At 38.8% G+C, this 15,564-nt stretch overlaps 1 protein-coding gene across 8 annotated transcripts in view; it reads right to left on the bottom strand.

Annotated features, from left to right (window-relative positions):
- Nucleotides 1-15,564, bottom strand: part of arhgap44a (Rho GTPase activating protein 44a) — a 62,004-nt gene that overhangs the window by 29,455 nt on the left and 16,985 nt on the right. For 7 of the 8 annotated variants that reach the window (XM_056272516.1, XM_056272557.1, XM_056272566.1 and 4 more), the window contains exons 2-4: nucleotides 1,041-1,080; nucleotides 780-899; nucleotides 606-682 (exon numbers count right to left, since the gene is read on the bottom strand). In XM_056272516.1, the coding sequence (XP_056128491.1) occupies nucleotides 606-682; nucleotides 780-899; nucleotides 1,041-1,080 (237 nt within the window). The remainder of the gene's footprint in view (nucleotides 1-605; nucleotides 683-779; nucleotides 900-1,040; nucleotides 1,081-15,564) is intronic. The other variant, XM_056272523.1, reaches the window with a different exon arrangement.

Raw genomic sequence — 15,564 nt, 5'->3', positions numbered from 1 at the left:
AGTCTTGTTTTCTGAAAGTCAAGAAAAATTATTTGATTTGACAGTAGGATAAGAAAAATAAACTAGTTTCTCCTTTGAATTGCATTTATTTTTCTTTCCCCACCGGAAAGATATTTCTCTCGTTTAAATTTTGGTTACTTTGTCATCTTGCTTCATGTTAGATAACAACTCTTGTTTCTGAATAATATATTGAAATTAAATTTATACTTAAAATCTGAAGAATATTTGCCAATGGGGTGGGAAAAAAAACTTAATATAAACTTATTTTTTCATACCCCACAGGGAGATATTTTTCTTGTCTTTAAGAAAACAAATTGATATCGTGAGTCATTTTGCTTTTCAATTAAGTTTCTTGATTTAAGAATGTTTAGATATTCGCCCTTGAAACAAGACAAAAATACTGAGCAAGAAAATCACTTTTTAGCTAAGTGGATTTCAAAGAATCTTCTCCATTGATGCCCATTCATTGCAATAATGATCCTGGATGCATTAATCCTAATCTGCCATAATATAATAGAATGTGAATTAGGATGCAGCCCAAGAGAAACAGTTTGAGAATTTAGTTAGAGGTCGAAAGGCAATACTTAATGTATGTGAGCTCTCACCCAAAAAGAGAGTCGTCTCCTAACACAGCTGCTCCCTCCACCATACATTGAGCAAGTGTTGTCAGGGGCAACTTCTTCTGTTTAGGGAAAAATCACAATCAAGTTGTTATGATAGTAAAAATTTGCAGTGCAGAAAACAGAAGTAAGTTAACTGAGGTGTGAGAACGGACGTACCGCGGGCGATTTGACTGATCTCTTTTCTAAATCGGTGCCTTGTTGTCCCTGCAGACAGGCCGTCAGCTTCTTATGTGTGCTATGAGAGACCTGCTTTACCAGGTCTAAACGCTTCTCCACCTGAATGCAAAATGAGCACGTCAAACAAACATTGTTGTGTAGATAAGAGAATAGACTACATTACAACAGTGTAAATTAGAGCAGTAGATAATAAGTATGTGTGTTGTGTTCACACTGATCTCAGTACAGATTTATTCTCACCTGTAGCAGGTCTTCACTCAGTACCTCTGTTTTTTCAGCCCTGTAATATTGTAGAAAACAGACATTTAGGTGTTGCACGAGCAAGAGGTTGAATAATTTAGCTATGGGAGCACCTCGAAATAATTGCCTTCTGTAAGTATTTCTTAAAGCGTAACATTTGGCGCGCTAGCGGTTAATAAACAAAACTGCATGAGTCTTGCGGAAGAACATTGTAGCCGGAACTACTTTTCTCTGTTTGTGTCTGTGACGAGTCACGCAGGTACTGTGCTATTCCGCAGTAGTTCGACCCATACCAGTCTAAAATAGTCTAAATATAAACACTTGTTATAGGTGTAGCGTAGTAATTCAGGATAAGACAAAATGCAGCTAGCAGCTTAAAGACACTTATGCCTAAACACACGCTAAACAGATTTTTTGAGTGGATTTTGAATGCAACCTCAAAACATGTGACAATGAATTTGAGTTGTATTGTAGTTAAAAAATAAATAATATAATACATTTACTGCTGAAAAATTGCTCTCTACAATATAAAACATCTGATAGAGTCCCTGAACCACAATGGCATTTACCATTAGAATAATAATAATAACAAAAAACTCTTAAGCACCAACAAGATTACCACTGGTTCTGCACTTATTACCATTCTGTCATTTGACACCAGGCCAATATCTTGCATTGAATACTGTAATATCATAAGAACAAGAAATCAACATTCCCTAGATACTGTAACTGCAATTCAAGCTGAAGAGATAAACTTTTCAGATATTAGTGGATGGTCAACTCCGCCCCCAACCCCCTCCAGGTCACATACATTCACGGGCCATGAAAACACTTTCATGATCCCCTATGAATGCGGCGTATTGAACTCTGGCCATTATACATTCATAATGAATCACAGCAAGTCTGAAGCCACAGCGAGGATGCAGAGCAGGTTCTCTTTCTGCTGAGCCTCAGATAAGCAGCATGACCCATATGGCGCTCACATACATACAGAAGAGCAGGTTGCCATGGCAGCAAATGCCGGCCAATGAAAATAGACACAGCACATCTCCTTCCCATCCACGATGACAGTGACTTGTTAGAGTGTAAAAGAGGATCTTGATGTACTGAGAGGAGCATTTTATATCTAAGTATGACAGCAGCATGTGTTTAAAGCTCCCCTATTATGCTTTTCTGAATACTACCAAAGTCTATAGAATAACACTTCTAACGTCTTAAAGGGACTTTGATATTACCTTTCATTCAGTGTGTAATACTGTATAGCTGTCTATGAATGTAAAAGGTCTACAAAGGATTAAAGATCAAAGTGCATGACAAATAAAGCTAATGTCTCCTAAAAAAAAAAAAAAAAGATTCTGAACTGCTGAAACAAGTTGTCAGTAATTCCAGTCTCACTTCATCTTACATACCTAGTAACAATGTAAAAAAGTTGCATAATGCCAGCCTATGGTCTTCACTGGCTGCAGGAACAATGTCTTTTTTGTCCCTCAAACACTGTTCCTGAGGCCTGAAGATTATTATCTTTTTGTTCTCAACATGTTGAGAAGACGCTGTTTTCAGTGCTGCAAAAGCAAATCATTTTTGCGTGTACTTCATAAGGATGAGGACTCACACTGTTGATACAGAAAAACTGACGCCATTGGAAGATCCGGTGCTCAAATTCAGATATGGTAGTAGGTATTTAGTTTCCAACATGCGCTGTAAGCGGTAGACCAATAACAACAGACTGAGCCATTTGACCAATCAGAGCAGAGTGATCAATCACAACAGACTGGATCCTCTGACCAATCAGAGTAGAGTATACCAATCACAACAGACTGAGCTAACTGACCAATCAGAGCAGAGTTAGACCAATCAAAACAGACTGGGCCATCAATCAGATCAGAGTAAACAAATCAAAATCGACTGTGCCATCTGACCAATCAGAGCAGAGTAGACCAATCACAGCAGAGTGGGCCATCTGACCAATCAGAGCAGAGTAGACCAATCAAAACAGACTGGGCCATCTGACCAATCAGAGCAGAGTAGACCAATCACAGCAAAGTGGGCCATCTGACCAATCAGAGCAGAGTAGACCAATCACAACAGACTGGGCCATCTGACCAATCAGAACAGAGTAGACCAATCACAGCAGAGTGGGCCATCTGACCAATCAGAGCAGAGTAGACCATCTGACCAATCAGAGTAGAGTAGACCAATCACAACAGACTGGGCCATCTGACCAATCAGAGTAGAGTAGACCAATCACAACAGACTGGGTCATCTGACCAATCAGAGCAGAGTAGACAAATCAAAACAGACTGAGCCAACTGACCAATCAGAGCAGAGTAGACAAATCAAAACAGACTGGGCCAACTGACCAATCAGAGCAGAGTAGACAAATCAAAACAGACTGGGGCATCTGACCAATCAGAGCAGAGTAGACCAATCACAACAGACTGGGTCATCTGACCAATCAGAGCAGAGTAGACAAATCAAAACAGACTGAGCCAACTGACCAATCAGAGCAGAGTAGACAAATCAAAACAGACTGGGCCAACTGACCAATCAGAGCAGAGTAGACAAATCAAAACAGACTGGGGCATCTGACCAATCAGAGCAGAGTAGACCAATCACAACAGACTGGGCCAACTGACCAATCAGAGCAGAGTAGACCAATCACAGCAGAGTGGGCCATCTGACCAATCAGAGCAGAGTAGACCAATCAAAACAGACTCGGCCATCTGACCAATCAGAGCAGAGTAGACCAATATTAGTTTTATAAAGGTCAAAGCATCAGCTCTGCAGACCTCTTAATGTGCCTTTTCAGGTGTGTGCCTTTTTGAGAAAAAGTCTCAAAATTTCAAGATTTGCTATAAGTCCATTACTGCGAAATTAGCAGAGTGACTTTTGCATGCTGGGACTTTAAAATGATTAAAAATATTTGTAATTAACATATTTAATTACAATTACTTAATATTTTATTTAAATAATTATTAAAATGTAATTACAATTATTTAATCATGTAATATATTTAAATCAATTATATTTTGATTTATTAAATACTTATAAACTCCTGTTTTATGCAGGTTTAAGGAATATTTAATCCTAACTTCAAATTTGAGTTTTTTTTCTTTTTTTTTTAATTCATCTTCACTTCACAGGGTCTCTGAAGGTTAATAAAACTCATTCACGACTTTTCAAAATCTGAAGCCCTGAAATATCCCCTCCTTACACATTTTAGTAGCAATTAACAATTAAAATATAACATCCTCCTAAGCAACATTTGTCAATTTCGAGGGATTTTTGCCCTTACTAACATCAGAATGCAGGTTTTCCTTCTGTTGGTGACTCATCATTCAGTCTGTCTGTTCTCTTTGAAGACGACATGAAACAGACCCTATTGACTTTCCATATAAATGTCCCTAGTCTTATTGTGCATGATTCATCAGTGCACACTATTACAAAGAAAATAAAAATGGTTTGTTTTCATAATCTTTCACAAAATTGTAGAACTTTCTCTGCAACGACTCTTCTAATTCAGTCTGCAAGAGAAAAATAATGTTATAAAATAGACAGTTCTGACTCTGATTAGATGAGTCCCACTCATAGATATTTGAAAATAGCCAATACTCACACCTGCGAGCAAACATACTATATTAATGATGCTACACTGCATGCCAATCATAAATAGCCTGCAGTTATTTAAATGATTATAATTCCTTATGTGTCTTTTCAGTTGCCATAAAATAATGTAATATATAATGCACAGACTCCAAAAAAAATTGGTGTTATCAAACCTCTCCCTCCTGCTTTTGAGCAGCAGTATTCTCCTTTTTCAGGTCGATTGGTTAAAAAAAAAAATCTACAACAGATGCTTCAAGCTGAACTGCTCTCCTACTCTGCAAATTTCCCAAGGCAAAGAAAAAAACAAACAAGCGGGCTGGCAGAGGAGAGCAGATGATGCATGTGAATGACCTAGTGCTCAGAGAGAGCAGGCCTGCTGGGGCCGGGCCAGAGCTGAGGCACTGATCGGGGAGATTGTCCCGCACACATCCACTCGGCCTGTCATGAGGTTTACAAAAGCTCTCCTCCACTCACTCTTCAAAATGACTCGCAGGCAGCAGCAGAACTCTTAGATGCATTGCAAACACCTTGCAGAGATGATTCTTTTTTTAACGAAGGTTGCAATGCACTGCATTGATATTTCCCATTTTCGCCGTTATTGTTCTAGTGGGGTGGACATATAGGCTAGTTATCATCCTTGGTGTGAACAGGCCTTTAATCCAAATTTTTATCCTGTAAAAAAATAATCGTGATTTTAACAGTAAAAGACTTTAAAAATGCTGTGGTGAAAAACTGTTAATTGGTTAACAGAAAGAATGTTGCAACTGCATTTTTTACGGTAAATTTCTGGCAACATCAGCTGCCGTTTTTTTTTTACCGTAAATTTACCGGATTTTTTTTTTTTACAGTGAGCGACAGGGGATTATATTTTAGGAAGAATTTTTTTTCTATTTCTTGCGACGTCGCGGCTGGAACAACAACATCCAAAGTATGGCAATGATAATCTCAGGTATTAATTATGTGCTTTATTTAATGTTAAAATAATTTAATGTGAGTTTCAATGTCATCTTGCATTAAATTTATAGCCATACTGGGAGAGACAATGGACAATTCAACTCAGATCATGAAAATAAATGGAAAAGTAAACTCGGTGTGAACAAACAATTGCGTTCTATGACAAAGATTGTTTCAGTCACTCAGTTTGTCTTTTTAATAATGTTAAAATGGTGTAATATTTGTGAATTTGGCTATGCATGTCACGTGTTGGTGCTGCAAGAATCACATGGCTCAGGAAATAACTCAAAGAAAAATCCACACTCCGCTTCGCGTCGGGCAGTTATTTGCCTCCATGTTGTGCATTAAATTTTTTAATGGACAGCTAGCCATGGATTATATATATATATATATATATATATATATATATATATATATATATATATATATATATATATATATATATATATGTATATATATATATATAATATATGTATATACTGTATAGGGCAGGGGTACATGCAGACAAGGAGTCCTATCAATGCATGACCATCCTTCTAATTCCTGGAAAACTGAGTGAATGAAATCACTGCCATTCAGGTCTATATGAGCTTCTCCCAGCCAAAGATTTCCAAACTCAGTCCGTCCCGTGGCTTCCTGTGTGAGTGGGGTGGTGCCTGACACTGAGGGGACCGCAGGAACAATGTGTGTACGGAGCGCCCTGATCACAGACCTCCGAACAGTCAAGACAGCAGCCACACAGACTCAGCCTTTCTCCTTCCCACTTCCTGTCCCGTCTGCAAAACCTCTTCCTGCTATTGTGACTCGAGCAGAGCCACGCCGCTGTCGGGCCGATCCGCATAATAGCCATTCTACTGCTTTTATTTAAAGAAAGAATGAGACTTTATCACTGCAGAGAAGAATAGTGCTGCTATCAGGGCTCTTATCTGATGCCAACAGCCCCGTGGTGGAGGGATTGTTTTTGCCATCTGTTCCTTGGCTCCACTTCTTCCTCCATCTTATTTCAAGCACTTTGTCAGGCCTACAACAGTTGGAAGACTGTTTGGCACTTTCGATGAATAGGGTACAAAACAGGGCTCAGTAAAAGGAGGAGGTCAGTAAAAGGAGTTCCCCTTAATATTAAGTCATTAAAGTCCCCCTGTAGTCAATATTTTTATCCTTTAAAACTCATCTTTGATCACCAAAATGACATATTTAAACGTTTTTTTTCCTTTAAAAAAATTCTTCATGCCTTAGCTTGAATGTAGCTATATCACCCTGTCACCCTTGCCTCATTTAATATACGCGGTTCTACGAATATGTAAATTAGCCCCGCCTCCACTCACTCGCACCAGCTCAGAGATCCAGTTGTTGACGATCACACGTTGACCTGATTGGTTACAAAGTAGTTTGTGACGTCAGAAACACCAGAGATTTCAGACTGCAGAAAATACTCACCAATGGTGTTGACTTATGAATTTGCACATGATTTGTCTTAAAGCATATTAAAAACACCACATAGACATATAAACAACATTAAAAGATTGATTTTCACCACAGGGGTATTAGGATTGTTCTACATGAATACAGAGAAAATAAGAAAGTAATATAAAAAGACTGTGAGCAAAAGATAATTGTATCTGCCTGGACCAAAAGAGCAAATATGGAAATTAACAGGTGCGTACACAACGCAAAAAAATTCTGTTTACTTGCATTCGGCAAGATTTTTTTTCCGTCTTCATCCTGATATATCCTCTTGCAGATCTACATGCAACATGATGCAGAAAACAGAGCAGCTGTGTGTCTGTCATCCTGCATGTGTGCACACAGCCCTCGGCAGTGAGGCAGAGAAAAGGTTCCTACACACTGCAGAACTCTCTGCGGGAGCCTTTGACGGAAAAGAAATGCGTTCCCCATTGACGGCCATTTAAAATTAGAAATACACTTTTAAATCTAGTTTTTAAGTATCTTATTTTAGTATATTGTGGTGAAGCACAGAGTGACACCTGCGAGACACACTGGTCTCGAGTCCCATGGGGGTGCTCCGCAAGGATAAAAGCAGGAGAGATGACAGTTGAAGGAGAGATGACCAGGCCTGGGCCAGTTTAAGTTGTTGTAGTATTATGTTATATCTTCGTTTCGCAGTTTATTTCACCAGCCACATTACCTTGCTAGTACAGGGTTGGACCCTTTGCCTTCAGAACTGCCTTAATTATTCATGGCATAGATTCAACAATGTGCTGGAAATATTCCTCAGAGGTTTTGGTCCATATTGACATGATAGCATCACACAGTTGCTGCAGATGTTTCGTCTGCTCATCCATGATGCGAATCTCCCATTCCTTCACATTCCAAAGCTGCTCTATTGGACTGAGATCTGGTGACTGTGGATTATATTTGATTATAGTGAACTCACTGTCATGTTCAGAAAACCAGATTGAGATGATTTGAGCTTTGTGACATGGAGAGTTATCCTGCTGGAAGTAGCCATCAGAAGATGGTTCACTGTGGTCATATTCATAAAGGGATGGGCATGGTCAGTAACAATACTCAGGTAGGCTGTGGTGTTTAAATGATGCTCAATTGGTACTAAGGGGCCCAAAGTGTGCCAAAAAAAAAACCCCACACCATTACACCACCAGCAGCCTGACCCGTTGATACAAGACAGGACGGATCCATGTTTTCATGTTGTTTATGCCAAATTCTGATCCTACCATCTGAATGTCGCAGCAGAAATCCAGACTCATCAGACCAGGCAACGGTTTTCCATTCATCTATTGTCCAGTTTTGGTGAGCCTCAGTTTCCAGTTGTCATCTGACAGGTGTTGATCCTTCAGAGATGCTCTTCTGCAGAGCTCAGTTGTAACAAGTGCTTATTTGAGTTACTGTTGCCTTTCATCCAGCTCAAACCAGTCTGGCCATTCTCCTCTGACCTCTGGCATCAACAAGGCATTGTTAACGTTGAAAAGAGTTGTGCTGCTTAATATTTTTGTGGAAACCAATTAAAATAGAAATCTTTTGTAACATCATAAATGTCTTTAATGCCACTTTTGATCAATTTAATGCATCCTCGATTAACACAATTATTAATTTCTTAAAAAAAATCGTACTGACCCCAAAACTTTGAACAATGGTGTATGTATACCGCAGGCTATTGCCACATGCCCACGGTGTAACCAGAAACGGCATTAAGAAAGTAGGTCATTCATATTGACTTTTGAATTTCAATTTGTTCATATGACAGAGTTTCACTTTCACAAACACTCACGTTTTTCGTTTGCATTTGGAAACCAGTGCTGTTTAGGCGAAAAACGCCACGCGTAAAAGCGTCATTTTTAAAAAAAACACTTTATTTCATCTTCCTGGTCTTATTTCTTCCGGGTTCGTTTTTTTGGTTTGACGCGCCACGTCAAAAACTATCCGACCAATGAGATTGGCGCTATTGCTCACGTGTCTGGAGCTTCTGAAGTTACAGTAAAACACAACTTGGGGCCGCTCAAATACAAAACGATCTTGCCGAGCACACATACGCAACGGCGAAGAAGATATACGCCAAGTAGCGTCTACACTGCCGGGAAGAAATAAGACCAGGAAGATGCAAGGCAAGATGAATGTAGAGCTGCTGGTCTCGTTGGTGTCGGAACATAAAGAACTATGACAAACCCAACAGCGACTATTTCTGTTTTACATTAAGCGCCATCTAATGTCAGGGAATGAATTTGCATGTTCACTCGGCTCATCGTCAGCGAAAATCGCTTGTGTGAACACAAAAAACGCGTTGAAAAACGCTGGCGAATAACGCGCGCCGATATTCGTCCCGGTGTGTACGGCCCTTAAGGCTTCGAGAGACCGATACCCGGGTATCACATCCATCCAATTCCAATAAAAACACATCCATCCAATTCAAGCTTTCCTACTCATTGGGTGACTACACTGCTTTAGAGAGCCATTTGAGCCTGACAGGTATATAGCCATCCCCCTGCTGCCATGCCCGGGACAGAAGACGAGCCTCAGAGAGCGAGCGAGATGACAGGAGCATATGTTTAAGAGGACACTTCAGTGTCTCTCACAGCCCCGGTGCCCCTCAGGCCAGAGGGCATTGTTCTCAGAAGTAAGATCAAAGCCATGGCTCCGTATCAGCATGGATCTTTAAAGAGACAGACAAGGGGTTGAGCTCCTCTACGCTGTTTGTTTTCAGAGGGAGGAGTTTCCTCCTGGGATTTCTGACATGCATTTGAACTGCCTATCACGGCAAGTGCCGAAAGCCAATTGCACAGTTGCATTCTGGGCAGACGGGATATAAACCCAAACACTGTGGTCTTACTGACCTCAAACATAGACAGGATGTGGAAGGAAGGACGTAGTTTGTATGTGTGAGTATTTGTGACTTGTAAATACTGTATGAAGTGGCCTACATCAACTTTATAAGAAGTGGAGAGAGGGGTCTGTGCTAGTAATCGTGTGGGAAGAAACCCATTTAGAAGTCATGCATCTGACACCATCTTTCTGTACTTACTTATCCTATAGTACATGCACTGACAGCATTAAGATGCCTGAATCTAAAAGCCTTAAAGGTACACTTAATCTACTCTAAACTATGTTTGAACACTTACAGAACACTTGAACACAACACTTAATGCTAGGTTTTCTATAGAATACAAAAAAAAGAAGAAAAAAGAGTTGTACAAAAATTCAGCAACAAGTGACAGAAGAGTAATTTTTAATGTTACAAAGGTTTTCTATATCAAATATATGATATATCGTATGATATATGATAACTTTCAATTCATCAAAGAATCCTGAAATAAAATGTATCACTGTTTCCACAAAAATATTAGGCACAATGTTTTCAACATTGATATTAATAATAACAAATGTTTCTTGAGCAGCAGATCAGCATATTATAATGATTTCTGAAGGATCGTGAGACACCGAAGACTGGATAATGATGCTGAAAATTCAGCTTTGATCACAGGAATAAATTACTTGTTACAATATATGAACATAGAAAATTGTTATTCAAAATTGTAATAATATTTCACAATATTCCTGTATTTTGATCAAATTAATGCCGCCTAAGAGACTTCTTTCCAAAAACCTCAATGACTTTGAACGGTAGTGTGTAATGATTAATAACGACACATTTTTTTCTTTTCACTATTCCTATAATAAAAGCCTTCTAGGTAAACTGAATCAGTAGCTCTATTGGTGGGTATTTTGATTCACCCTATAGACTCTTTTCAGTCAGTTAATTTAAACAAGATTTGCTCAGATTCATTCACTGATTTGTTCAGTGACTCTTTGGCTGTGAATTTGCATACTCTCTTGAGTACTTATTTTGAATAAGTAATTACTTCATGACCGCTGAAAAGTACGTTCTATGTAGTATGAGTTTGTGTGAATGTAATCTGGACATGCTACATTCGGCATGTTGTCATTATCATGTGACCTACCAGCGTCAGTTTCCCTGCCATTCACAAATCCTCTCTCGTGGCCTCATGGGATAGTAAAGTGTATATTGTATGAACACTTCTGAAGTAGTAAGTCATCCGGGGACTTTTTTTGACTCTTTTGTGAGTACTGTGAATTCGGACATACTTATTTTGTCATATGGCTATACTGTTTTTTTGCTTACTAGTACTAGGGAAGTATGCTAGTTTGTATGCAGCCTTTCTGGTTACATCAGTTCACATGATGCAGAGTATTTTCTCTCAGAAGACAAAGGAGGCAAGTGAGTCAAGATCACATTTAATGTCATATTATTATAGTTATTTTACACAAAAGAAAGCTGTACTTTCCATGCATAAAATTTACTTCCATGCAGTTTAATTCAGTCAGCAGCTTTCTACATTATTGTCATATACATTATATTATATATTATATGTGTGTGTGTGTGTGTGCGCGTATATATATATATATATATATATATATATATATATATATATATATTTGTGTGTGTGTGTGTGTGTGTGTACATGTAGCGACATATTATATAAACAAAAACTTTGCTAGATGCGATTGATCACGATTAATCGATTTGACACCAACAATATATATATTAGAACTATGTTGGTAACAATGGAACTTTCGACAATAGTTGGCTAACAATGCTTTTGGAAAACACATACCTGAAAAGTTTAAACTAGTAAAAATACACAGGCTAATTAATTCCAAAGTAGAAAAGTCACCCATTCAGACATCCTTACTCTCGGTCATATCACAAACCCTCAGCTAAAAGATACACCTCAGTGTCTGTGACCATCGTTGTAATTTACAGAGAATTCATTGACTAACGGACAGAAAAGATGATGATGGCTATTAGTAATAACAGCCAACAAAACGTTTAATCTGAAGATGTTCAACAAAGAGACTTCAATGAAGGCTTATTATTCATATATGTGTTTGGTCCTTCACAGTCTGCACTGTAATTCTAATTTGTTAAAGTGTTAGACGTTGAAGGTAAGAAAAGGTATTCACAGGATTCAAAGCAATCCTTTCGAAAGAGAAAATGACCCTTTAAAATAAACCACGTTTTTGCTCATGTACCTTTTAAGGCTTCAATGCAAATTACCTCTATTATGATTGGCTAATCTCTGCTTACTGACAGTTCACACTGTTGTTCATCGAGCCAGGCCAAGTTGCTCAATAGGCTACTGAATAGGCACTGATATGTGAACGTGGGCAGTCATACTGTATGTTCACAAGTATGTTCATGGTTGTCAAGGCAATACTATTTTGTGGCTTATTTTCCATAAAAGATCTGTGAGGACCAAGAAAGGAGCTTTGCATTTTGAATGTCAGAGGACGTCTATACACTACATCAAACTGTAATATTTCAAAAGAGCAAAGCAAATCCTATTTTCCATGAGATGTCCCCTTTAACAAGCGCCTCAAAGCTCCTGGTTTTAACCCCAGAGGCAATTTTTGGATTTTAGCCTTAAGACGGTTCAGCCCCATAACAGACTATGGAGATGATGTGGGATTCTTAGAGGTCACACTTGCGATTTGTCCATATTCGACCAGGCTGACTTTTTATTTTCCAGCACAGCCATGAAAAATGGTGCAGAGGAAACTGGCAGCTCAAACTCTTCCTCCTCCTCCTCCTCCTCCTCACTTTGCACCTTAGATGGGTATATCTGATCTAGAGAGAGTAATACACTCCTCTCCCACTGTGCCACCCACTCTCCCTCTCACACAAGAGATGCTACATTTTAATAACTGGGAAACGGAGAGAAAGAGAGAGAGAGCGAGCAGGAGGAGGCCTGGAGCGTTGGCGGTGAACTGCATTTTCTTCATGCGAGACCTGCTTTTAGAGTATCTCTCTACAGAGTATATTTAAGAAAATGTCTGCCTCAAAATGCAGCGAGACACATAAGCGCTACCCTGAGATGATAAGGACGAAAGACGGGGGAATGACACGAGGCGAGTAAAACAGAGAAACCCACTTACTGAGGGACGTGCAGTGAACTAGGTCACCACTCTGTTAAATATGCAAGAATAACTGCAAGGAACACACACATTCTGAAACATCCTTCAATCAGGGAGTGTAAAATCTGATTTATAAAAATAGCCAAAGCTTCCTTTCCCTGCAGCTCATTACATATGCCCAGATGTCTGACCTGAAGGTACAACATCAAATGCAAAACCCATCAAATGATGTGCAAATTATACTCTTTCACAGCTGAGGAGACATAATGGAGTTCTCAGTTGTGTTTTAAAAGGGGTCTTATTATGCTTTTTTACATTTTCAACTTTCTTTAGTGTGTAATGCTGCTGTTTGAGCATGAAAAAGTTCTGCAAAGTTACAAAGCACTAAGTCACTCGAAAGAGAGTTATTCTCTATATCAGTGCGCACTGTTTCTAAAATCCCTGAAACTCTTATTTTTTCTTCCGGGAACGAGCACGTCACAATTTCCCTCATTTAAATCATTTCTGCACAAGGCATATGCAAAATAAAGGGGCGGGGCCGGTTGAGTTAGTTAGTAGTGTTGAAACTCACGGTTATGGTAAGGGGCGTGACATTTCCCAAACATGCTTAAAGCGGTCGAACATCCAGCTGACCAATCAGAGCACATTGTGCTATTCAGAAGGAGGGGCTTCATAGAGACAGGAACTAAACAGTATTACTGACAGACTGGGAAGAGAGGTGCTGCAACAATGTCAAATATGGGAAAAATAATGTGTTTTTGATCATTCGAGCATTAAAACATATTCTAGTAGACCACAAAAACAAAATCAAGACTTATGTTAAAGGGGATAGGCTAATAGGTCAAAATCCTAAATTTCCTTAACCCTCTGGGGTCTGAGGTGTTTTCTGGGTCCTGGGGGTGTTCTGACATGCTCTGACATTTGTGCTTTTTTCTGATACTTGTGACATTTTCATGGCTAAAGTCTGATCACACTGTATTCACACTGTAGAGCACAAACTCTGCTACAGTAATATGCCAGCAGCATGTATGTAAAAGTTTTTAGTTTTGAGATAATGACGTTTATGCGTGGTTTGTGAAAAAAGGAAAAAACATTGTCACTGAAGGTCATGAAACCCATACTAATTATTTCTTCACAAGACTTTTGAAGATTGTATCACGTAGCCTCGAATATTTGCTTCAAAACTATGTGAAAATCATCCTGACTACTCATTCAGATAAGACAATATATTGATTTAAAATTTGTAAGACATGTTTTGTGTAAGAAAGCTTTATGCGGGGAGGCGTTAACCTCCCATTAATATTTAATGTTTCACACCTGAGAAAGACAAAGACCCTCCCCTAATGGCCCTATTAGGTGATATCATTATGAGGAGCCTTGCACAAAGAATGAGGAGAGACTTAAAAAAGAATGGCTTTTAGATTGTTTGGATTTATTTACAACACAACATAATCCAAAGATACACAACAAATGACAAAAAAGCACATTAGTAAACACACTGATCTAAAGACAGAGACTTGGTCAGTCACACACCTTTGTGCCATTCCTAAAACATAGTAGGCTATTACCTGTCATCTCCAAGGTGTTTGATTTTTCACTTTACCATGTTCATGTACAGAGACTCATGTGAATGTTTAAGTCAGCAGGACTCATCAGTGGCGTCCCTTTAAAAATATTTTTTTTTTAGAAAAAAAACCCACCTGTGAACATGCTATCAAGAGAAACTATAGGGCAAATAAGATAACTAAATAAGATTTTGGGAATACATTTTGGATTTTTCTGGTTAGAATTATGAAATTTACTAAATACATACACTATATATATATATATACAGTGATGGGAATAACGGCGTTATAAATAAACGGCGTTAATAACGGCGTTATCTTTTTCAGTAACGAGTAATCAAACGAATTACTGTTTCCCCCGTTACAACGCAGTTACCGTTACTGACAAAAAAAATGTGGCGTTACTATAATTGAACTCACTGAAGCGGTTTTCATCCGAGTAGGCTCTCTCTCCGGCTCCGCCATAGGACCTGCAAAGTTTTTTTCTCTGGTGTGTGTGTGTGTGTGTGTGTGTTTATGAGGCGCCGGAGTGGACAAAAGCGAAGCCCGAACGGCGCGTGCGCGCTCAATGCGCGAGAGAGACCGAATGTGTCAGAGAGCGCGCTCAACAGTTGCGCAAGAGAGACCGAGGGTGTCCGAGCATTATATAGTTTGTTTATAAATAAATGACTTATTTCAGCATTAGACAGCATTATCTATAGCCTATTGGTATCATCTGCAACGTTAATTAATTTACATGGTTATACAAATAAAATCTATAGGCCTAACACTGAAAACATCTTTGTTTGACCGGTTGTAAACACGTGCGGCAAACATGTCTAGAATTTGGCTTAAATAACCTCTGATGATGATGTTCGCTATAGGTTATAAAAATAAACCCCCAAAATATTATATTTTAGTGTTTTTTTTTTTTTTTTTGGTAAATTGTTCAGTATTATATTGAGAGAGCACTTGTTAAACTGTTTACTGTTGTTAGGAAGAAAATACTTAGG

Source organism: Rhinichthys klamathensis, unplaced genomic scaffold, assembly GCF_029890125.1.
Source record: "Rhinichthys klamathensis goyatoka isolate OS25496 unplaced genomic scaffold, OSU_Roscu_1.1 h1tg000015l_1, whole genome shotgun sequence".
Taxonomy (NCBI): Eukaryota; Metazoa; Chordata; class Actinopteri; order Cypriniformes; family Leuciscidae; genus Rhinichthys; species Rhinichthys klamathensis.
The sequence above is the reverse complement of the archived record's forward strand: the minus strand, read 5'-3'. Positions and strand labels throughout refer to the sequence as shown.